The sequence below is a fragment of the Octopus bimaculoides genome, chromosome 7 (assembly GCF_046866305.1).
Source record: "Octopus bimaculoides isolate indiv1 chromosome 7, ASM4686630v1, whole genome shotgun sequence".
Lineage (NCBI taxonomy): Eukaryota > Metazoa > Mollusca > Cephalopoda > Octopoda > Octopodidae > Octopus > Octopus bimaculoides.
In genome coordinates, this window is record NC_142934.1 from 30,602,074 (window position 1) to 30,628,500 (window position 26,427).

The 26,427-nt window shown below is 35.8% G+C and overlaps 1 protein-coding gene and 1 pseudogene across 1 annotated transcript; both read left to right on the top strand.

The window, feature by feature from the left end:
* Positions 1 to 3,627: 3,627 nt before the first annotated feature.
* LOC106870655 (uncharacterized) lies at positions 3,628 to 4,260 on the top strand. The gene is given in 1 exon segment (XM_014916804.2): positions 3,628 to 4,260. A coding segment is annotated over 1 exon segment (633 nt).
* Positions 4,261 to 17,964: 13,704 nt separating this feature from the next.
* LOC149134638 (uncharacterized) lies at positions 17,965 to 26,200 on the top strand (annotated as a pseudogene).
* The last annotated feature ends 227 nt before the right edge of the window (positions 26,201 to 26,427 follow it).

Here is a 26,427-nt window from a genome sequence, read left to right on the forward strand (position 1 = left end):
TTATCTAGTAATTCATTTGAACATGTCAGTTCTACTTTCCCCACTCTCATTGCTTTCCCCAAAATGTTGTTTATATTCTCATTGAATCTGAGTGTCCTCAGACACTCCAAGAGCCAGCTGTGTGGGACACTGATGTAGGCCTTCCTGTAATCTATCTGTCCAACAGTTGAGCTCTTCCTTCTTCCTTGTACCTCATTTAATATTTTGCTGTTTATATATTAAGCAGAGTAGCAGTTCCTCTTGAATTTTTCAACATCCCTTTTGCTTTTTTGGCAGTGGGTTCTCTTTTCCAGAAAATTATATACTTCACCTGCCACTTCATCATCATCATCATAATCATCATCATCATAACAGAGAGAGAGAGAAAGAGAGGTGAATGAAATAAAATAGTGGTATGATAGTAAGAAGTGGTCAGCAAATGTTTAAGAAAAAGAGATATACACAGTGTGTGTGTGTGTGTGTGTGAGAGAGAGAGAGAGAGAGAGAGAGAGAGAGAGAGAGAGAGAGAGAGAGAGAGAGAGAAAAGTGTCTCCTTGTTAAAAGAATAATTAGTATGTAAGTACAATGAGGTTGGAGAAATGAAAAGAATGGAGGCAAGGGATTGAATAGTATTTTATTGGCCCCTTCCATGGCAATATAAGTGGGAGGTGGGAGGGATGGTCACTTAACATGTATGTAGCTTTAAGTGTAACCAAGGGATATTCAGTCCCTCAATTTCTCTTTCTTTTCCCCTCCCCCTCTCTCTTTGTCTTTCCATCACTACGTCTTCCACCAATACACTTCCTATGACTATCATAGTCACTACAGTCAGCTACACTGACTGGTTTACTCTTTCCAGAGTATTTTTGTGTATTTTTGGGATAAAATATCCCTAATAACTGTAGTAATAGTAAGCAATAGTAATATTGATTTGTTAATTAAGCATGATTCTTTTATTTATTTACTGTGTTGGTAAGGTTAGTCTAATGAGTTAGCTTGCCACAGACAATTGTCAATATTAATCCACTTGAGTCAGGTATTAAAAATGGGTATCGGATATTTTATTTAACCAATGAATTCTACAATCTGTTAATATCGGTTTCAAATTTTGGCATAAGGCCAGTAATTTCAGGGGAGTGGGTATGTTGATTACATCAATGCCAGTGCAAAACTGGTACTTATTTTATTGAACCCAAAAGAATGAAAGGTAAAGTTGACCTCTGTAGAATTTGAACTCAGCATGTAAAGACAGACGAAATGCTACTAAGCATTTTGCATAGCATGCTAGCAATTCTGCCAGCTCACTGTCTTACAGTCTATTAAAATTAGCACAAGGATGCTGGAGAAAACACTTATTGACATTTCAGCCATCCTTATATTCTGAGTTCAAATTCTGCCAAGGTCTACTTTGTCTTTCATATTTTAGGGTTGATAAATCAAGTACCAGTTGAGCATTGGGGTCAATGTAACTGACTTGACCCTCCACCAAAATTGCTGGCCTTGTACCAAAATTTGAAACCAAAATTAGCACAGACAGAATCAACAAAGCACCAAACAGATAAGAAACCCCTTCCAGTATTATTCTAGTTATGGTTTTAAGTTCTGAGCTAAAATTCTGTTGAGGCTGAGTTTGCCTTTCATTCTGCCAAAATTTACAAAATGTCTATAAAAGTAGTTGAGTACAGGAAGCATTGGGTTCAATATAACTGATTGTTCCCTCTTCCAAAATGTGTGGTCTTGTACATCATCATTATCCTCATCAGCTTAACATCCACTTTTCCGTGCTTGCATAGGTCAGATGAAATTTGTTGAGGTAGATTTTCTAGAGCTAGATGTCCATCCTGTTGCCAACCCTCATGTGTTTTCAAGTAAGGTATTAATTCACTAGTCTACCAAGCAACGGAACAGCCAGAATATAGTTAAGAGTCCCTTTTGTTTACAGAGACTGTGCAATACATCAAGACCTGGTAAGACGTCTGGGCATGCTTTCGCAATTGACTGCAAACATACATCACCACTTGTATTTGATAGTGAAGTTGTTTTGTTTACAGAAACCAAGCATGTAAATACAAGGAGAAAATAAGCAGGTATACACACATAAATACTCTTGCCTTTTATTAATTTGGTGAAAACTTTTGACAGGGCAGCATGCTTAGTAATTTGGTGGTCACTGAGGAAACTAGGTATAGATGAAATGTTTGTATAAGTTTTGTACAAAGACGCAGTTAGTAAAGTGAGAGTTGACAACAGTTTTAGTAATGAATTTAGTGTGAAGGTAGGAGTTCATTAAGATTCATTCTTCAGTCCTCTCTGACTCAACATAGTCCTACAGGCCACCACAGAGAAATTTACTGCTGGATTTTCATGGGAACTGCTAAATGCAGTTGAGCTAGTTCTCATAGAATCTATAGGAAATTATAGAAGAAATGCCAGGTATAGAAGCTTAATCAAGAATTGAGAGGCCTCAAAATGAAATTAGCAAAGACTAAAACTTTAGTAAGTAGGGAAGGAGACAGGACACTTATATCTTCAGGGAAATGGCTTTGATAAACAGAAAAAGAATAAGTATAAACTCCATATGTTGTACCTAATGCAAGTTATGGTCATACAAGTAGTGTGGTGGAATAACAGGCAGACCACCAGAATATGCAAACTTTGTATGAACAAAGGTCTTTTCTCTTAGAGTGAAGAGCATGTTGTTTGATGCTTGTATTAGGATTGCTATGCTGCATAGTAGTGCAGTGAGGCACAAGAAGCCAGCGCCATTTTGTATGAGATCTCACTAGTAGCCATTACCATGTCCGAGACAAGAGCGAGATCTTGCCTGCAACCATTTGTCATGCGCGAGACTCTCATTGGCAATGACTATATAAGCAGGAGCATTAAGACATTCACTCTCTTTTCTCCTTCTCGCTTACGCTGAGAAACACTGTGAAGCAGGCAGCTCACAGCGGAATCTTAACCCACTCTAACCTCACCTGTTATCTCCAGAGGTAATGAACTTCGCGTGAACAGAGCTATAACAAACCGCGCACTGCCATGAAGATGGTTACCAGGAACGAGTCACATGAACAAAAACTAAAATAACGATTATTGAATTGCATTGGCTTGTAAGCTTCTTCTTCGAGTTCCAGATCCTTAAGACTACAGAAATAATTGTAATGGGAGAAGGAGATACTCCACAGGTATCACAAGCCTTCAATTCCATTATAAAATGGTAACCCCAATGGAAAAAAGATTTCGGCAGCTGGAAGCTTTATCATGTAGATGCCTCAACCAAACTACAGACTGACAGTTTTTGCTCACTCCCAACTAAAAAAAAAATCAATGGCCACAACTCCAGCCGACCATCAACTTCCAGCATGCTGACTATCAACTTCCAGCCATCATTCCTATCTACCGCAATATTTGGATTGCTTCACGTGTTGAGAAAAAAAAAACAAGCACACAAACATTTTTTTTTCAGCGGACTGCAACACTGATTTGGCAACCAAAAACAAAATTTTTTCTTTTGTTGGTGCACACAATACACAAACAATTCAAAAATTTTGCTAAGGAAATTTTTTTCTCGCACACACGTTACTATTGCAGCAACACTTTTGTTGGTTCTTTGGTCCTTTTCTTTCCCCTCCTCTGTAAAGAAAAAAAATGAGTCTTCCCAACCTACCTGCATACTCTGGTGATGTCACACTTTGGTTCGCTCAATTGGATGTGTATTTTTCCGCCCATGCGGTGCCTCACCAACAGCAGCTTAATCTTTTATACTGTGGGATGCCTACACCCCTTGCACGCTCAGTGAAAGATCTCATCACTGACCCACATCCGGACGCGACTTACATGTCTGTCAAATCTGAGGTTCTCTGTTGGAACACGCAATCCGTGGAAAGTAAATTCCGGACACTGATGCAGGATGAACAACTGGGAGATAGGACGCCATCTGAGTTTCTTCGTGATTTACGTGAATTCAGCAACACTCCACTTGAGGACAATCCTCTGCTTAGGAAATTGTTTTACTTTCGGCTACCGCCAAATGTCCAATCCATACTGGCCACAACGATCGACTCCAATTCGCACGATCAGATAGCCACCATGGCGGACAAGATCAAAGTGTTCACTGTGCAGCCCGCACCTCACCATACCTGTTTGGACACCGTAGTAGCTTCCTCTTCTACCACAAAGTCTTCTCCTTCATCACATGATGACATTTTGGCGAGAGTTGATACATTAGCACGTTGCATAGACACATTGTGATGAGAACACGCCAGCTCTCATCATCCTTGAAGTGGTCATCTAGTTCTACTCCAATAGTTTCCAATCTCTGCTGGTACCATGCCACATTGAAGGACAAAGCTTGTCGATGCATCCAGTCCTGTTCGTTCAAGCTGTTGGGAAACTAGTTACGGAAGATTTGGGCACGTCAGATTCTTCCCACAATTTTTCATCTCATTGTGCATTCTTTGTTAAGGATCATATGTCTAACGAATCGCTCATGGTCGATACCGGATCCAGCTGTTCTATTTGGCCTTTGTATCTTACTTCAGACAAGCCGAAGCAATCTGCCATTAACCTGCACACGGTGAATCTATCCCCGATGAAATCTTACAATCAGGTCTCATTACACCTAGATCTCAACCTTCAAAGGGATTTTAGGTGGGTTTTTGTTATAGCAGATCTACCGTACCCCATTCTGGGTGTGGACTTCTTAAACCACTTTCATTTATTAGTAGACGTCAGGTGACGGAGGCTCGTGGACGATTCTACATCTTTGTTTACACCTACTCGGGTTACTACTAATGCTGTTCTCAGCCCATCACTTTTTGTTGCTACTGCTGGTGACCAGTTCCACTCCCTTTTGGATTCTTTCCCAGAGCTGGTAGATCTGACTTTTAAATCAGTCAAAGTCACACACTTGACTCGCCATTATATCACTACTTCTGGACCACTCGTCTTTTCACATCCACGGTGACTCACTCCTAATTGGCTCAAAAAGGCTCGATCTGTGTTCGAGCATATGCTTCAACTTGGCCTTATTCATCCCTCCACTAGCCCTTGACCATCTCCTCTACATTTGGCATGGAAAGGGGGATTCAAATTTTTGCCTGGTGGGACATTACAGACGTTTGAATGCGGTCACTGTTCCCAATCGCTATCCTACAAGGAATCTTCAAAATTTTTCTTCAGACTTGCATAGTTGTACTACTTTTTCCAAGGTTGACTTTATCTGAGCTGATCATCAAATTCCAATGAACCCTGACAACATTCCCAAAACTGCCATTACCACCCCCTTTGGAAGTTTCGAGTTCCTGTTTATGAGCTTCGGTTTGCGGAATGCAACGAGCACATTCCAGAGATTTATTGACGAAGTTGTCCGTGGCTGTTCGTACACATGTGTCATACAGTCTGTCAGAGTGGTGAAACATGACCTTCGAATACTGGGTTTCACTGAAGCAATGACTAGTGACCAAGACCTTTGGAGATATGCTGTGCTTGAGAAGACTCATCAAGCTAAGTGAGACCATAACTCGTGGCCTATGCCAGTGGTGTATAACCAGCCCACTTATGAGTACCCTTCATTCGTTGGACAATAAACTTTGCTTGCGAAGACCTGTTGAGGCAAGTGAAATCAAAATCACTGACATGGCTGATGATAGTACCGCCTGATTGGTACTCATGCCAGTGGAACATTAAAAGCACCATCCAAGTGTGATTGTTGAAAGGGCCACTGACTGGCTCCCGTGCCAGTGGCACGTAAAAAGCACCATTCGAGTGTGATCATTGCCAGCGTCGCCTTACTGGCACATGTGCTCGTGGCACGTGAAAAACAACATTCAAGCAAGGTCGTTGCCAGTGCTGCCAGACTGGCTCCCGTGCAGGTGGCACATAAAAAACACCTTTTGAGCGTGATCATTGCCAGTACTGCCTGACTGGCCTTTGTGCCGGTGGCATGTAAAAGCACCCACTACACTCTTGGAGTGGTTGGCGTTAGGAAGGGCATCCAGCTGTAGAAACTTTGCCAGGTCAGATTGGAGCCTGGTGTAATCTTCTGGCTTGCCAGTCTGCAGTCAAACCGTCCAACCCATGCCAGCATGGAAAGCAGACGTTAAATGACGATGATGATGATGAGGAATAGTGGCTATGGGATAGTTCCATACTCCTCAAAAACCCTGGAACTCCCAAACCAGAGCTCCACTATCAGATGCAGTTTAACCCTTTAGAATTCGGATTATTCTGTGAAATGTAATGCTTATTTATTTACTTTGTTTTCAATTAATCATGCATTATCCCGTAGCTTTGAGATTGACATTGTAGAGTAGGAGTGAGAGGCCAGATCTGGTTGGTCTGAACATAAAAACAGGTAAAATACTGTGGCCAGATATGGTCAGTTAAAAGTGCTAAAGGGTTAAAATCATACACAGGACATATGTAACAGGTACATGTAATTAAGTGAACTACACTGAAAACACCCAAGGAGCGGGCAGTGGTATTAAACTAAGTAACTTGTTAGGACTTTCATCTAAACAGAGAAAAATAGTGTTTATAGTAATGAATTAAAGAAAAAAGATTGATAGATAAGAAAAATTGAGTAAATATTCCTTGAATGTAAGGAATGTAGGCTAATAAACATACTGTGATATTATCAGGCTAGCATTCCTTAGCTTCACATATCTTACAGTATGTTTAAATCATTCTTTACTTCTTAATTCTTATATCGGAATGTGTTCACTTCATCTACAACTCTTTCTGTAAAACAAGGAGGTCAAGGAAGTGAGATTTCTGTTTTTTCTAGAATTAAGTGAATGACAGAAAACAGTTTTCTGTGGATTGAAGAATTGTCTATACACTCAGAGACGAGGTAATGTGAGGTTGGACAATAAATTGCTTACCAGCTCAAAAGTGCTGCCATTATTGGACATGGTGATTTACACTATCCTGTGGTATCTAATAACTACAGGCTGGACTTGAAGTGCATAGCTAGATGAATAGGTGGATGGACGGACAACCGGCCAGATGGACATGTATATGTGTGTGTGTGTGTATGCATATATATATATGTATGTATGCATATATAAATGTGTATATATATATATATGTGTGTGTATATATATATATGTATATATGTGTGTATATGTATATATGTGTATATATATAATTATATTTATAGGTATGTATATATGTATATATATATGTTTATATATAAAATATATGTATATATATATATATATATATGTAGATACATATAAATGTATGTATATATATATATATATGTCTATATATGTGTGTGTGTATATATATATATATATATATGTATATATATATATGTATATATATATATTTGTAGAAGTATATATATGTGTGTTTGTATATATATGTGTGTGTGTATATATATATATATATATATATATGTATATATGTGTGTGTGTGTGTGTATATATATGTTTATATACTCTTTACACTTTTACTCTGTTACTTGTTTCAGTCATTTGACTGCGGCCATCCTGGAGCACCGCCTTTAGTCGAGCAAATGGACCCCAGGACTTATTCTTTGTAAGCCTAGTACTTATTCTATCGATCTCTTTTGCCGAACCGCTAGGTGACGGGGACATAAATACACCAGCATCGGTTGTCAAGCAATGCTAGGGGGACAAACACAGACACACAAACACACACACACACATATATATATACATATATACGATGGGCTTCTTTCAGTTTTCGTCTACCAAATCCACTCACAAGGCTTTGGTTGGCACGAGGCTATAGTAGAAGACACTTGCCCAGTTTATATACATACATATATATATATATATAATGCGAGAGAGTTAGGGGTTGAGGATTCAACCCACTAAGGGATAATATCTATCCAATATACTGCTGGGAGGGTACCCAATTATTGTTACACTAGTCTTATACCAAGTGCAATAAATGGGAGCGGGTAAAAAGGGGGGGTGGGTTACCCTAAATTTGTATATCAATTAGAAAATGGAGGATAATATGCTGAACCCAACGACTTGCAGACAGTGTATCCCGTTGAATTCATTAATTTAATTCATAGCTAAAGTGACAAAAAAGACCCCACAAAGTACAGGTGTTTATGACAAACCATGTTATTTTGACAACCGGGTTTACAGATAAACGTACAAAGTACATAAGGAATTAGAGAATGAACAAAAGTTCAATCTTACAGCTGTTTCGGCCTAGCTTTGGCATGCCCCATTCTATCTGAATAGTTCCTGCCGGAGTGATTATCGGATGAAATGTTGAAATGGGGGTACATGAATGATTCGCTAGGCCTCTTCAGAGATTCACAAAGAATTTCATACAAATATAAAGTAAGAGGTAAAAACAAAGGTGAAATAGAAACAAGAACAAAAACAAAAGCAAAAATAAAATAAAAATAAAAATAAAAATAAAAATAAGGGTACAGCAAGAAAAAATAACAATAAAAAAAAAATAAATGAAAAATGAAAATATACCATATAGGAAATATAAAAATATATAAAAAACATAAAAATGTAAGGCACATAAAAAGCCTACAAACAGTACAAATAGCTATAGACACTCCAATACATATATATGAGTCCATGTGCATAACCATACTCAGATATCACCTCACTCACATGTATACATATACAAGTATGTGTATACATATACACAGGCATTCTACTACATATGTGGTTCCCAGCATCAACGCTATCTGCCGTATTTAGAAAGTTGTATGTGTTTTCTAAAAGAAATTTTGCTGAGTGTGTGCGTATCATTTCTATATATTTTGGATGGGTTTATGTGGAGGTTCACTTTACACGAGTTATTTATGTTCTAGTAGCAATAACAGTGATAATGATGATGATGATGACATGCTACTAGAACATTAATAACTCGTGTAAAATGAACCTCCACATAAACCCATCCAAAATATATAGAAATGACGTGCACACACTCAGCAAAATTTCTTTTAGAAAACCATACAACTTTCTAAATATGGTAGATAGCACTGATGCTGGGAACCGCGTACATAGTAGAATGCCTGTGTATACATACTTGTATATGTATACATGTGAGTGAGGGTAATCTGAGTATGGTTATGCACATGGACTCATATATATGTATTGGAGTGTCTATAGCTATTTGTACTGTTTGTAGGCTTTTTATGTGCCTTACATTTTTATGTTTTTTATATATTTTTATATTTCCTATATGTTATATTTTCATTTTTCATTTATTTATTTTTTATTGTTATTTTTTCTTGCTGTACCCTTATTTTTATTTTTATTTTTATTTTATTTTTGCTTTTGTTTTTGTTTCTATTTCACCTTTGTTTTTACTTCTTACTCTATATCTGTATGAAATTCTTTGTGAATCTCTGAAGAGGCCTAGAGAATCGTGCATGTACTCCCATTTCAACATTTCATCCGATAATCACTCCGGCAGGAACTATTCGGATAGAATGGGGCATGCCAAAGCTAGGCCAAAACAGCTGTAAGATTGAACTTTTGTTCGTTCTCTAATTCCTTATGTACTTTGTATGTTTATCTGTAAACCCGGTTGTCAAAATAACATGGTTTGTCATAAACACCTGTACTTTGTGGGGTTTTTTTTTTGGTCACTTTAGCTATTAATTAAATTAATGAATTCAACGGGATACACTGTCTGCAAGTCGTTGGGTTCGGCATATTATCCTCCATTTTCTAATTGATATATATATATATATATATATATATATATATATATATATATATATATATATATATTTGTATATATATATATTTATGAATATATATATGTATGTATATATATATATATATATCTATGTATATATATGTATATATATATATATATATATATATATATATTTATATAAATAAGGATAAGATCAATATTTAAAATATTGATCTTATCAAGTGGTCAGCATGGGAATAAAAACCATCAAAGGTAATAATTATTTAAAATTATAATACAGGGTATCAAGAGATACCACCATGCTGAAAAAATAGCAGTCAAATCCTGACTCTAAAACCACAATAAATGTCTGCATGGCACGATTAGCGAAGACGAAGACCAAATAAACCAGTAAAAATAAAGATAATTCCAAATCCTGGATTTCTGGCTTTGCATAAATAATAATGCTCTGCCTTCATCAGTGGAATATTCCACTGATGAAGGCAGAGCATTATTATTTATGCAAAGCCAGAAATCCAGGATTTGGAATTATCTTTATTTTTACTGGTTTATTTGGTCTTCGTCTTCGCTAATCGTGCCATGCGGACATTTATTGTGGTTTTAGAGTCAGGATTTGACTGCTATTCTTTCAGCGTGGTGGTATCTCTTTATACCCTGTATTATAATTTTAAATAATTATATGTATATATATGTATATATATATGTAGATAGGCATGTAGGTAGGTAGGTAGGTAGGTAGGCAGGTAGGCAGGCAGGTAGGCAGGTGGGCAAGCAGACAGACAGAGAGGCAGGCAATCAGCCAGGTAATATAGAGAGAGAAAGCGAGAGTGGGAGAGAGAGTTAAATGTTTTGGCCCTGGATAGATGCAATTTTAGTGTGGGTACAAACTGCTGAACCCTTTTCTGGTTGTCTGTTGCCTCCCATCAACTTGGTTAGCCACTTTCTCTTGAAAGAACTTTGTTTTCAGTAATCTCATTCATAGAGGAATCTAGTTTTATGAATAGAAAGGAAAAATATCAAGAAACAGCTTTGTTTACAGTAATTAATTGATTTAACAAGGTTTTCAACCTCCTGATGTGTTTGGAAATACTTAAAATTGGCATTTTTATGTTTGTTCAATGCTCTTAGAGCCTTCTCCTTGCTGGTAAATTGCAAACTGAAAGAATTGATTTTCTTACACTAATAGATCATCAAGGATATATTTATAGCATGATAAACCATTGTGAAATTTAGTGTGAGTTAATTTTCGGCCAGAGTAATCAACTGCAGTCAAGATAGTGATAATGGCTGGACCCGTTCTTCACAAGTGATTTGGGATTATGAGGGTTTGTCAAAAGGGGAGTTCAGGATTTGACAAGAAGTGATTTCAAAGTAATTTACTATTAAAATGACCATGTCAGAAATGACCAGTTGGGTCACAATTCAGAACATTACAGGAATCATCATAACCAGACTTACAATATTTTTCTGTCATTCAATCAGCTGGAAATATCCCAAATCATTCTCAGTAGTAGCCATCAGATTATGATAAGAGAGGGGAAAAAAATCTTTAAAATGTAATTATGGTAGAAAAAAGGATAGAAAGGAAAGGTTGTACCAAATGTATGTACATATAGATAGATAGATAGATAGCCAGCCAGACAGACAGATAAATAGATAGATAGATATGCATACATGTACAAATATGTATTTTCATACTCACACACACACACACACACACACACACACACACATATATATATAAATGCATGTATTTATATCTGTCAATACATATATACATATGTAAGTGTATGAGCGTGTGTGTGTGTGTGTGTGTGTACATACATTGTACATACATATATACACATGTATTCCATATTCACCTTACACATAAATAAGCATAAATCAGAACTAATACACTTCTAACACCAAGCAGTAGAGAGCACTTTTAAGTCATGGTACCACAAAATAAACAAAAGCAATCTATATTTAGCCATATAGTTATATAGATGCATGGATACCATTTTATTTGGTACAATCAATCAACTATCATCATACTTGGTCAATACCATTAGCAGATTATAGAAGCATTGACCAGATATTTATGTACACACACACACACACATACATATATATATATATCTGTAAAAGTATGTGACACTTATTCGGTAGCCATGATAAAACTCCGAGTTTCAGATGCCGGGGTGGGAACACACACCAACATCTCTTCAGTTATCTGGCCATTGAAAATTCCTGTGAAAAAATCAGGAATTTTCAATGGCCAGATAACTGAAGAGATGTTGGTGTGTGTTCCCACCCCGGCATCTGAAACTCGGAGTTTTATCATGGCTACCGAATAAGTGTCACATATTTTTACAGATAAATTCCTCTATTTACATAATATCGAGGTCTCTTTCTTTTTTTTGTTGTCCTTTCTATCAATATATATATATATATATATATATACACACACACACACGTGTGTTTGTTCATCTTTTTTTTTGTGAGATTTACTATATACATACATACATATATATATATATATATATATATATATATATATATATATATATATATATATGCATGCGATTGAAATGTGATTTTTATCCTTATTCTATGAATATAAATAAATAAATAAATAAAATGTTAGTTTAATATTTTTACTCCTCATCAAAACCCACATTTTCTGCGGTCCTATTTTTGATATAAAAACATGTGGCCATCATGTGAAGATTTTAATCTGACTTTTTTCATGACGTGCAAACTCGCTTCGTTTTGGGTATGCATTAACACTTATTCGTATACTTTTACATATATTGCACTGAAGATTGAAGAAAATAAATTTAAGATTTTAATCTTGAAACTAGCTAATTCACAATTAATGTAGAGTCTTTTTAAATATTTTCCTACTAGCCCACTTTCAATCACATGTATTTATGGAGTTTTTTTGGTAGCTTTGTAATGCTTGGACATTAATTCAATATGGAGGGGATAAGTCTTATTTTTGACTTACTCCCTTAAAATAATTATATATATATAATTATTAATTTAATATATAAATTGCTTTAGGCGGTGAGCTGGCACAATCGTTAGTACGCCGGGCAAAATGCTTAGTGGTATTTCATCTGTCTTTACAATGTGAGTTTAAATTCCACCGAGGTCAACTTTGCCTTTCATCCTTTTCGGATTGATAAATTAAGTACCAGTTGCATACTGGGGTCGATCTAATGGACTGGCCCTCTACCCCAAAATTTTGGGCCTTGTGCCTAGAGTAGAAAAGAATATATAAATTGCTTATCTCCATGCTGACTACCTCATAATTATCATTAATGAGATTTTTATCCTCATTTTATGAATATATAAATTCTTTTATTCTTTTACTTGGGCACAACCTTGAGGAATTTTAGTCAAACTAATCCAGTCAGAGGAATAAGGAGAGGTGTCTTGCTGTAGAGCTACATGTCTTATACATTATACATGTCTGACACATATAATTATATATATATATGATGGGCTTCTTTCAGTTTCCATCTATCAAATCCACTCACAAGGCATTGATTGACCCAAAGCTATGATAGACACTTGCTCCAGGTGCCATGCAGTGGGACTGACCCTTGGACCATGTGGTTGGGAAGCAAACTTCTTACCACACAGCTGTACCTATATATTTATATGAGAGTAAAGATACTGTTATAATGCAGACTGCAAGTTTTGTTAATTACAGTTACCCAGGGTTTCATGGTTGAAACGTTTATTTCACCATTTTTCAAGCCAAGAACAACTGATTTATTCTCAGCTTGAAAAATGGCAAAATAAATGTTTCACCCACGAAATCCTGGGTAGATGTAATTAACAAGACTTGTGGGTACATGACACTGCTGTCCCTCATCCCAGGGTCTCACAGGCCCACACCTCCCACACCCTCAGAATTGGCACTCTCAACGTCGGCACACTGAAAGGTAGGTCTGGTGAGATTGTTGAGATGCTTGAACGGAGACGCGTAAATCTGTGCTACATCCAAGAAGTAAGGTGGAGAAGAGGTTCCGCTAGGTTCCTCACAGGCAAAGAACACAGGTACAAGATTTTCTGGGCAGGGAACACTGACGGGGTCGGGGGCGTGGGAATACTTCTTGCGGAGAAATGGGTTGATAAAGTAATCGAGGTAGTCAGAGTATGTGACAGAGTACTTAAGATTAGATTAGTGCTTCACCATAGGTTAGCTACCGTCATCTTGGCCTATGCCCCTCAATCAGGGTTACTGGATGAGCAGAAAGACCAATTTTATGACACTCTTTTGCAGACTACCTCATTGACAAATGACAAGGACCTTCTCTTTGTGGCTGGTGATTTCAATGGACATGTTGGACAACATGCAGGGGGCTTCCATGGCGTATATGGAGGCTATGGCTTTGGTTCCCGCAATGAGGAGGGAACCAGACTGCTGGAGTTCTGTGATGCAAATGATCTTATGGTTTGCAATACCAACTTCAGAAACCTGCCTGTCACCTAGTCACCTACCGTTCCGGCAGATACACTAGCCAAATCGACTACATCCTCACCAGAAAAAGGGAAAGAAGATCAATCAGAGCTGGTGGAGTGTGATGGAGACATAAACTCAGATAAATATGTGTCCATATTGCAGAAAGGACTCCTTCCAATCTCCAATGGCAAAATGATTAAAGAAGACTCTTTATGGAAGATGGGGCTCCTTGTCACTCAGCTAAAAAGACCCAAGATTGGTTGGAAAAGAATGGCATTAAAAAACTTCCTTGGCCAAACCACTCGCCAGATATGAACCATGGGTTCATATCTGGCGAGTGGGGCACAATGGACAAGACACTTTGTAAAAAGAGCGAGAAAGAATCCTCAAAGCCAGATCTATTGAGATTACTGCATGAAACTTGGCAAGAAATCCCTCAAGAGAATATTCATCATCTGATAAGTAACCTCATAGGACCCTTGCATTGAAAAATGCAAAGGGCATGTCTACTAAATATTAAATATTCACATTATAATGATTAATAAATAATTTGAATGTATAATTTCAGATTTAAATAAATTTTAATGATTATAAGGTCGTCTATTTACTTCTGTCATGAGTGTGTGTGTGTGTGTGTGTGTGTGTGTATGTGTGTGTGTATATATATATATATATATATATACATGTGCATGCACACGCACACACACACATATATAATGTATGCAATTTGAGTATATGTGTATATTAGAGTGGCCCTTATTTTTCAACTTTCTAAAAGTTTAGCTCCTTGCCCCTATCTTGTTCCAATTAACAAAAAAAACAAAAACATTCTATGCAAAATTTTAGCTCAATCGAACAACTGCAAGGCGAACCTCATCGACCATGAAATATTGAAATTTTTGCCTGGAAAGTCATTTTTTCAGATAAAAAATTTTTATCTCTTATATAATTTTTTCAATATTTTAAACAAAAAATTATGAACATAGAAAAAATATACATTAATCTCTATTTTTGTAAGCTGTATTCTATTTTGTATGTTGTATGTCTATATTTTTGTATGCAGGGTAAATTAACCAAATATGAGCAAACTGAATACCTTGCAACCTTGCAACTTCTGCGATAATTATGAATTGTGAATTGAACGGTAGTTGTGTATTTTTATAGAAGATGGACCTTCCACATAATTGTTTTTTGTCAAGAGTTTCACTTTCAGCTATTCTTGTCACATATGTACATGTATGTGTAGATGTATGTGTATGTTTAATAACGTACATAACAAGCACACAAACACACACACACTCACAGACACTTACATGTTCATATATAATATTTAACAATACGCACACATACACTCTCACATACAGTCACATACATATAGTAAGAGAAACACATGCAGACATACATTCATGAAAGTAAGTCATCACATGTGTACATGTATGTGTAGATGTGTGTGTGTGTGTTTAATAACGTACCTAATGTAGAAACACACACACACAGACATATACATTCATACACCCACACACATACACTCAGAGACACATACACACTCATATATCTATCTCGTATGTATCGAACACACAAACACACACACAAAAGTGAATGAATAAAAGTGAAACTATTATAGTTTTATCACATTAGAATTAAAACTGAAAGAATAAAAGTGAAACAATATTATATCACACAAGGAAATCAATTGGTAGAAAGAAATTACAAACCCCACTTCAGCGTAAAAAGCTGTAGAAGAAAATAACTTGAGTGAAAAAACTTGAGCCATGCATGAACACTCAGTGGTGTGGTTGAATTCTAATTGGTTAGTAATGAAGGCTTATCAGCTGTATCACAACGGTTTTCAATAGAGGATGGAATGTAAAGAGTGTATTTAAAATAGACGGAGTGCAAAAATTTTTAAATAAGTAAAGTAATGTTGTAGGGAGAGGGTACAAATAGCATGAAGACAAAGATATTTACACACACCAAAATTGAAATACACTGAAGTCAATTTTCAGAGAGTGAGAAAAACAGACATAGACTTAAAGAGAAGGAGTATTATAGTGAGAAAAAGAAAGAGAAGAGATAAATAGAGAAAGAAAAGGAAGAGAATCACTCGAAAACTGTAGGAGTCAAAGAGAGGGAATTGGTTGAAAACTGCAGTTTTTAGAGAAAAACCCATGTGAAACATTTTTTCCTTGTCAGTTTCTCACATTACGCAGGAGCTCTGGGCAAAATGTTATAGTACATGACCATCCTTGGCATATAATTAATGTGTGTGTAAAGTTTGGTGAAAATTGGTTGAAAACTGTAGAATGCATACATACTACACACACACACACACACACACACACACATCCTTTGTTTTATATATATATATAGATGAAGTAGATAAGCTAATCCATTTTAAAAAAGACAATGATATAATGTGCTATTGTAGTGTATTTCAAAAGTTGAATTAAATGCCTTTGATCTTAGGTCTATGAGGATTGACTTGAGACTAAACAGCCACACCAATACAATTTCCAAGAATAACATGACCACCAATAATAATACCTGCCCACAATCACTAATATCTAAACCAATGCAACCGGCATCATTACCACTATCAACCCACTAAATATATGCCAACACGTGTGTGTGTGTGTGTGTGTTTATGTCATAAGTCATAAGTCATAAGTGCAAAGGATGAATGTTTTGTAAACTCTGGTGATCTATCAGCTAACTGTAATCATATAGTACTTCCTCTTCCTCAGTCATTCACATTTTCGTTTCATTTTGACTGTTGCATCAATAAGAATCAGACAATTTTCTGCTCTCACAAAACAGATTTTTCCTGGACCAATGTTTTTTTTTTTACTATATATTTGTTGTAAATAATTAACTGCTGCGGCTGTTGGATTTGCCTTCAATTTAAGATGTCTGAAAAGAAGCTACTAAATAGATCTAAAGGTAGTGCAAAAAGGAACCATTGAGGGATTACACTGGACATTAAATTTGATGTTTCAAAAAAACTTGATGTAGAAGCAAAACTAAGTTATATTGCCAAAACAGTAAATTTTGCAACATCTGCTGTGAAACAATGCATGAGAACAGGGTAAAAGGTATGTTAAGTGCTCAAGAAGTTATTCTATTAACTGTTTGGACCAATGACTCTCAAGTGTATGGATCGAGGATCAGAATTGGTATAATGTGCTGAGAAATACAATGGTAATTCAAGAGCCAAAAGTTTATATGATGATTTTCAAAAAAGAAAAGGTGAAACTTCTTATAAAAAAACCCTTTTCGGCTGGTAAAGTGTGATTTGAAAGGTTTAAGAAGTGCACAAATTTCACAACATAAAAATGACTGGTGATACAGAGACTGCTACTAATTATCCTGAACAGTTGAAGAAAATGAATGCTGGAGCAAGCATACAATGTTGATGAAACTGCATTTTTCTAGCATGCCTGCCAGAAATTTTATTTCTTGAGAAGAAAAATTAAATCCAGGATTTAAAGCTTCCAAAATCTGTCAGACACTTCTTTTCGGAGGAATTACCACTCTTGATACAAAATTAAAGCCCCTACATGTGTATCAATCCAAAAATTTAAGAGCTTTCAAGGGTTACACAAAGTTTAGTCTACCTTTGATTTGGCCTTCAAATAAGAAGGCATAGATGACTTAGAGCCTTTTCAAAGAGTAGTTTACAAATACTTTTTTGCCCTGTCATAGAAAGGTACAGTGCTAGACATAATATTTACAAAAAAGTATTGCTTCTTTGAGATAATGCACCAAGCCACCCAATGAACTTAGATGACCTTTCTGATATTGTGAGAATTAAATATATCTCGAAGAATACAATTTTTTTGCTCCAACCAATGGATGACAACGTGACAGCTAACTTCAAGGCATATTACATGAGAACTTTCAAACAACATATCGAAGCAATTGACAAGGCAGATAGAGATTTCTGGAAGAAATTCAATATAATGGATCCATTGGATAATATAGCTGAGTCATGGGATGAAGTGAAACATTTAACTTTGAATAGTGCTTGGAAAAGTATATGGCCAGGCTGTCTGTGATATTACAAATTTTCCTCAAGCAGAAAGTCTACATCAGATTCAGAAAGATATTGTGACCCTTGCAAACGATGTAGGATTTGAAGAAGTCACTGTAGATGATGTGAATGAGTTGTTAGTGTTCCTGTGAGAAAGTTTATCTTGGGGGAGTTGATGCTGTAAGAAAAAGAAAAAACTGAGAATACATAGAGGACAATGCAAGTTTCACCTACACCACTTAAATTGACTATAAATTTTTTTCTTAAAAGGTTGGTGCTTATAGAGAAAGGTCTGCAGGTTTTTGTTGATAATGATTCTAATCATGAATGTAACACAAAAATTACAAAAGGAGTTTACAGTGAGCTCAGTTCCTGTACAGTGCTGTACAAAGAGATGATGTGTCAGAAACAACATAAAAGTTTGCATAAGTTCTTCACCCACTCAAGCTGATGTTGATAATGAACTATGATGAGATAGTAAATGTTGTTCCTCATCCTTCAAGTAATGCTCATTCCCTCCCCTCACACTGTTGTTAACATCTTTTGTGGTAAGAACATACTCTTACGATATTACAAGTCTTATTAACTCCCTTACTCATTCCTCTTTAAATGTTTTTTTTTTGTTTTTATGTATCTATGTAACACTGTGTATGTTCAGGAAAAAGTATCTTTATGTATAAAGGTGATTGTGTTGCTTTGTTTTCTTGTGCTTCTTTTTTTGTTTTCATAAAAGTCCATAGGAACACAATCTCACTTGATAATATGAAAATCAATAGGAAAATCAATTTTACATTACTTCCATAAAGTGAGGGTTTCCTGTATATGTATATACTATACAATATATGTGTGTGAGTGTGTGTGCGTGTGTGTATGTGTGTTAATGATTTCACTGAGGCACAGCAATACTAAAATAATAAATCTTCAGGTGAATATAGAGCATAATATCATAACTATTCATGTACAGGCATCATACAACCTGCCTTTCACTCTGAGGTAGAAGCTCTTTGGTACCAACAGAGGTAATAGCTCTCTGAACTTTGCCCAGCCAGTTCTTAGTCCAGCAACTACACTCTCAGAGCATCCTACTTCACTGCTAATTTGGTCACCTATGTAACAGAAACTGTCTATACCTCTAAGGGTCACCCTGGGCATTGGAAGAAATCTGTTTCCTGTGTGTTCTTAGGCCTTATTTTTTTTTTACATCTTCCAGACACAAAGACAACTTTCTCTATAAATCTTCCTGTTATTTCATTACACCTCTTATATATCCATCCTTTGCACTGGGTAAACTGTATGGAATTTCTACCCACACTACATATTGAGTAGGGTCATTTCCTTGAAGGTATTATTAATTTGTTTGCTTTTCTGCTTACTAATACTTTGATCTTTGCTAAATCAACTCTAAGACCCTTTGATTCCAGTCCTTACTTCCACACCTGAAATTTCTTCACTAATTCTACTAGAGATTCAGCTATTAGAACAAGGTCATTGGCAAACAGGTGCTCCCATGGACAACCACTTTTGAATTCCTCTGTTATGGCCTGGAGGATTGTGATAAACAAGAGAGGACCAAGAAGCGCTCCTTGGTAAATTCCTATCTGCTCACTAAATTTGCTGCTATACACATAGTTGACTTTCATCCTACTGACAGCATCCCTGTACATGGCTTGAATGGCTCTCCTCAACTACTCATCTACCCCTAGTTTCCACATGGAACACTAGATGAGGAAGCATGGGATCCTATCAAAGCCTTTCTCTATGTTGACAAATGTCAAATACAGCAGTTTATTTTTGGCTGAAAGCAGTTGTCTTACAAAGAAGACAGCAACAGTACTGCTTCTCCCTGGCACAAAACCAAACTGCATTAATACATATGCATGCATGTGCGCGTGCACGCACACACATGGATCTTTTATCTTACTATTAAATACTAGAAATATCTTGTTTTAGTCACTGTACTTATTATTTATGTCTCAAGGAAAGGCAAGAATGCTATGCAATCTCATTTTATCCAATGTATTTATATATTGAAGGACTTTTTGTCCTTACAAAAAATCAATATTAGGACTTATGCCAAATATTTGTTGACACAAAACCATATTTCTAACACCATACTCAGTTTTGTAATTTAGCTATGAGTTGTATTTACATTGGTTACACAGAGTTAAGTGTGGATATTGGAGTCAGTAATGGTGGGAATGGTGTTGAGTTGGTGCCCAGGGAATAGAATGTTCTTATCATGTATCAATCATTTAAAAAATGGTGGTAGAGTAACTGAAACAATAAAGTAGAAAATTGAACTAAATCATAGTTATCCTCATTTTCATCTTTGTCATTGTTATAGGCATTATAATCATTGTCATCATCATTTTAATGGTCACTTTCCCATGCTTGCATGAGACCAGTTGGAATTTGTTGAGGCAGCTTTTCTACAGATTGATGGCCTTCTTGTTGCCAAATCTTACCTGTTTCAAAGCAAGATATTTCCTCCTGGTCACATGTGTTTCCATAGAACATTGGAAATGAATAACACTGGTTGTGCTTGTATATGTGTGTGTATATATATATATATATATATATATATATATATATATACAGTTGTGGAAGCTAAGTGAAATAACTTTGGAAAAATTGTTATTTCCCAACCGTAAGGTCTAATCTATTATTGATTAGATTAGGATTATTTCTAAGTTTAAAAATTTCATATATTTCCATAGAACATAATTCGCATCCATATCTATTATTTCTATAAGGTTGAGCTTTTCTTATAATTTCCCATTTAAGGCTAAAATTAATACCATTATCTTTTAACTCCCAAATTTTACTTGCCAATGTCGTACTATTTGCTTTATGTCTAAGTCTAAACGAAGACCTATCGTTATATATTCTCTGTTTCATGTTAATACTACATCCTATATAAATATAATTCTCGGTTATTGTACTAATGATGCATCTGTACACTACGTTACGGGTGCAACAAAATCCAAATAAAGGACAATGGGACTTTTTTCTACAGTTGCACATGGTGGGGTTATCAACCCCACCTATATTATTTCTAATATCTCTATTATTATTATTACTACAATTATTTACACTAATATCATTTATCAATTCCTCAATTCTACTATTAGGTATATATTGATTATTACCATCATTATTTAACTCGTTTCTTGATGTGATGTGCTATCAGTTAGACTTATTCCTTCAACATTAGGCATATTGATATTATATGAACTAGGTCCTTGATCCCTATTATTTCCATTGGAAATTATAAGAAAAGCTCAACCTTATAGAAATAATAGATATGGATGCAAATTATGTTCTATGGATATATATGAAATTTTTAAACTTAGAAATAATCCTAATCTAATCAATAATAGATTAGACCTTATGGTATCATGTGTACACTGCTCTACTCGCACTTTTAAATTTTTTAAAAAATAGTTTTATAAAGTAGCTAAAGTTATCAAATTATAGCACTTTAACTTCTACCATGGTCATCTAGGACTATCAATTAGCACATATTTTTAAATTGGAAATTGAACCTTTATAACATATATTCCTGATCTCTCACCTTAACATTTAATCTACTTGTGATAAATATGATTTCAACTTTACTCCATAGAAGATTTTTTTCACACCACTTCTGCTATTGCTGCTAGTTTTCTCAATATGTATCTTAACCTTATCTAGCTTATAAGAATAGGAAATTCTCATAAGTTTTTTACTTTATTTAATGCTTGACTCTAAAAGTATCTTTATTGTTACTGTTATTACAGCAATAGTTGTCTTGTTTTATTTTGTATTTTTAACTTAAATAATTATAATCCTTATGCCCTAAATTAATCGAATCCTTATTCAAATAATATTCTTTAATTAGCCCAGGTTAACCTTGAAACAAATTAATGAATAATGAAACTTTAATCAATCATCAGGTTCCTGTATTGAATATCCTTGTTATTTCCTAACACCTTTTTCTTTTTTCAATCCCTTAAACCTTAGTAAACACATTATTATAAACTAATATAAATCTGATACTAATTTTTAGTCTCATTATAAAAATAAAGCTTACCTATGTGTCTCCTAAATAGTATCATTATTTTTAGCTAAAATTTCTTAAAATAATTCAAACTAGTTTTCATGAACCCAATATACTTAAAATATCCTTAAACTTTACACCCTATCTATAGCCCCTAAATTCAATACTGACATTACTTCATGATTTTTGTATAAACTAATTACATCTCATTTTATTTTATTTTATTTTATTAAACATACCTCTTATTGTTAAAATATTGGTTAAACTAATATTGTTGTCTGTAACCATACTGATACTCTATTCAGACTAAAGGTAAATAACCTATTTGACCCATATACCTAGGGTTTTAATTCCTCAACATTTTGATAGTAGTAGAATGACCTGGTACCACTCTGACCAGAGAAACCTTTATAATCTAATACTTTTATAGCCATGTCCATGTCCATGCATACTGCTTACACCTTCCCTTTACTTAGAAGTAATTGTCCCTTATGCTATCACCACTAGATAAGAGACAATAAAATCAGAGACAGTTAGAACTTTTGCCTAGAATCAATTACTAGCCTGATAGACTTGGCTATGTCAAGATGGATTTATGTATTCTTCCTCCCACTTGGATTTTTATGTATTCTTCCTCCCACTTGGATTTGAAATGTTGCCACAATTATAATATGTCTATTCTACTGTAATTTTCTGCATTTTCGTGCAGCTGAAGATTGCTCTTCATATTGCATTTAATGTAATGCTCGCATTACTTAAATAAATGGAGTAGCATGAAACGTGCGTACTGCAATCATCTTTGAAATCCGTGTTGCTTATTTTGATTTTTTGATCACCTATCCTTTTGGAATGGTTTTTGTATAATACCATACCATACGATATTCTGGTGCCTAAATATTAGTACCATATTCAATCTTGAATCTATATATATATATATATATATATATATATATATATATATAATGTACTATTTCATGATAGAAAATTCAAAAAAAGTACTCCATCTGGTGAGAGATAAATATCATTTATTTAAAGGACACAAATCATGTCTATAGGTTAATATGTTGAGAAATATCTCAGACATATTGTTCAGGCACAAACCACATATCGTAGCGAACTAAAAAAAATATTGAATAAGAGAAATGTGAAAAAACTGAGAAGGCAGCATATAGAAAATGCAAAAGATAAAAAACAGAAATCGGAAAATGGTAGATGAAAACACAAAATCTAAAATGTAAAAAGGAAAAAGTAAAAAGGTAAAAGAGTTATCTTCCTTAGACCTTAAATTATAAGGCTGGAAAGATTCTTTTGCTCTTTACTACTTGTTTAAGTCATATGACTGCGGCCATGCTGGAGCACTGCCTTAAGTTGAACAAATTGACCCCAGGACTTATTCTTTGTGAGCCTAGTACTTATTCTATCAGTCTCTTTTGCCGAACTGCTAAGTTACGGGGGATGTAAACACGCCAACATCAGTTGTTAAGCGATGGTGGTGGGGGACAAACACATACACAAATACATACATATACATATATATATATATATACGACAGGCTTCTTTCAGTTTCCGTCTATGAAATCCACTCACAAGGCTTTGGACAGCCCAAGGCTATAGTAGAAGACACTTGCCCAAGGTGCCACGCAGAGGGACTGAACCCAGAACCATGTAGTTGGGAAGCAAACTTCTTACCACACAGCCGCTCCTGCACCTATCAACAAGTTGATTGGGAATAGGTGGAATTTTCCACTTCCTTAAAATATATTCATACATATGCTTGCAATGCTGAAAATTTCTGACCTAGAGTTCAGTAGAGAGTTAGGGATCTTAGATCTGAACAGGATCTGTGCTCTTTCAGCTAAACAAAGCCCATATTTATTCGATCCATTCACATAAGGTATGGATTTCTCAATTACTTTCCACTTAATCACATGTGGTATTTCGTTATCTTTCAAACTCCATACATAGCTAGCCAACTTAGTAGCTTTGCTTTTGTCCTTATGTCAGAAGGAAGCTATGTGATTGGCATAGTGATTTTTGAATTCTCCTTCACATAATCCAGATAGGTCTTCTTATCTGTTGTATTATTATCATATTCACACACACACATATACATACATACACATATATATATTCTCCAGTTGGTCCTCTTAGCAATCCCCACACAAGCCACATTAGTGATGATCCAAAAGAATGCGCAAAACTCATTGCTGAATGCTATGCAGGCATTTTTACTGTCGAAAACCAAAATGTACCATCTCCACCACCTCTGACATGAAATTCTATAACAACTATGGAATTTATACCTGCAATGCTGCAACATCACCTTAAGAATAAGTGCAACTATGCCTCTCCTAGTCTTGATGGTGTTATGTGCCTGCATCTCCAACATGGTGGGTACTTTCTTCTGCACCAGCTTACACTCTTCTTTCAGTTGTCTTAACAGCGGTGCTACTCCAGAGCAGTGGAAAAATGCCAGTGTCATTCCTCTGTTCAAAAAGGTGCACATTGCCTGCCAACTATCGACCAGTCAGTCTTACTAGATGCATTGCCAAACTGATGGAATCCTGTGTCAGAGAAAAACTCTGGAACTTCTGGAATTCTCACAGCCTTATCTGGCCCTTGCAATTTGGATTTATCCCTAACTCCAGCTGTTGTGATCAACTTTTCGAGTTTCTTGAAGACATCACTTGGATCACTGATGGCGGCTCATGGGTGGATGTTGTTTACCTTGACTTTGCTAAAGCTTTTAATTCTGTGCCACACAAAAGACTTATGGCAAAACTCTGCAATGGGTGTGAAAGATGATCTTTTTAACTGGTTGGAGACCTTCATTCTCAGCCAAAAAGAGGCAGTCACGGTTCTAGGATAGCATTCTTCACCCTATGAGATGTCATCTGGTGTACCACAGGGAACTGTTCTTGGTCCCCTTTTGTTTGTTGCATACATTAATGACATAGATGCCAACGTAAAGAATGCCACAGTGCTGAAATATGCATATGACATCAAGCTGTATCCTGAGATAAAAAGACAGATCCTGAACACTATAGATCTTTCAATTGGACCTGGACACAATACAACAATGGATCACAGACTGGCAACTCAAGCTGCTGTGGATAAGTGTACCACTATGCATTTTGGGAGGAAAAACCCAGCATCCACACACTGTCTCCACAACATTAATATCAAGAAGTCTTCTTGTGAATGTGACCTGGCCATTACTGTCAGCAGTGATTTGCACTGGACAAAGCACATCTCTAAAACTGTCAAGAAGACCAAGGGTATCTTGGCATCACTCAGCAAGACCTCTGTCAGCTGCTCTCCAGCTGTCTATTTAAGGCTGTACATGGCTATGGTGCAGCCACACTTGAAATTTGCATCACCAGTCTGGAACCCTTATCTTGCTCAGGACATCGACCTCCTGGAAGCTGTTCAGAGACGTGCAACCAAGTGAATACCTTCCATCAGACATCTACCATACTCTAAACATCTTGTTTCCCTGGGCATAGATTCATTGAAGCTACGATGTATGGCAACTGACTTTATAAACACCCACGAAATTATTAACCATTGTGCCAACAACCATCCTGAGCACTTTTTTGAGCTCCATGTGTCTAACACACATGTGGGTACACCTACAAAGTCAGTAAACAGCACAGTTCCTATGCCTTTCAGAAACATTTTTTCACACTCAGAGTTGCTGAAGCATGGAACAAATTACCTGCATCAGTTGTTAGTTGCCAAGACATTGCATCCTTTAAAACCATCAGGCTTCCTGAAATTCGCCAACAATACACTTGATATCTCCCGCTCCATACGTGTGCACACATGTATATCATGACTCATATACTGTTCACTTTTCTGACTTTTGTACGTGATTCTATTTACTGTACATGCACCTTTGATAAGTTGTAGTGCACCTGAGCACTATACGCAATAATTTCATTATTATATATATATATATACATACATATATATATATCTTTTTCATTATGTTGAACCATTAATCCCTACACATTTTTTCCTCTCTCCATTTTTTATCTCTTAATCTTTTCCGTCAAAGAGCGTAGGCTCAAAACGTCAAGACTTTTCTATTCTTCCTTAGCATTAAACTAATACACCTGCTTCTTCCTTCACCTTTGCCTTTTGTTTACTGTAAATTTGAACTCTGTGTGTGTGTGTGTGTGAATACTGTCAGAAAAAGGAGTACATACATACATATGAAATGCAGTTTGGTTTTGTACC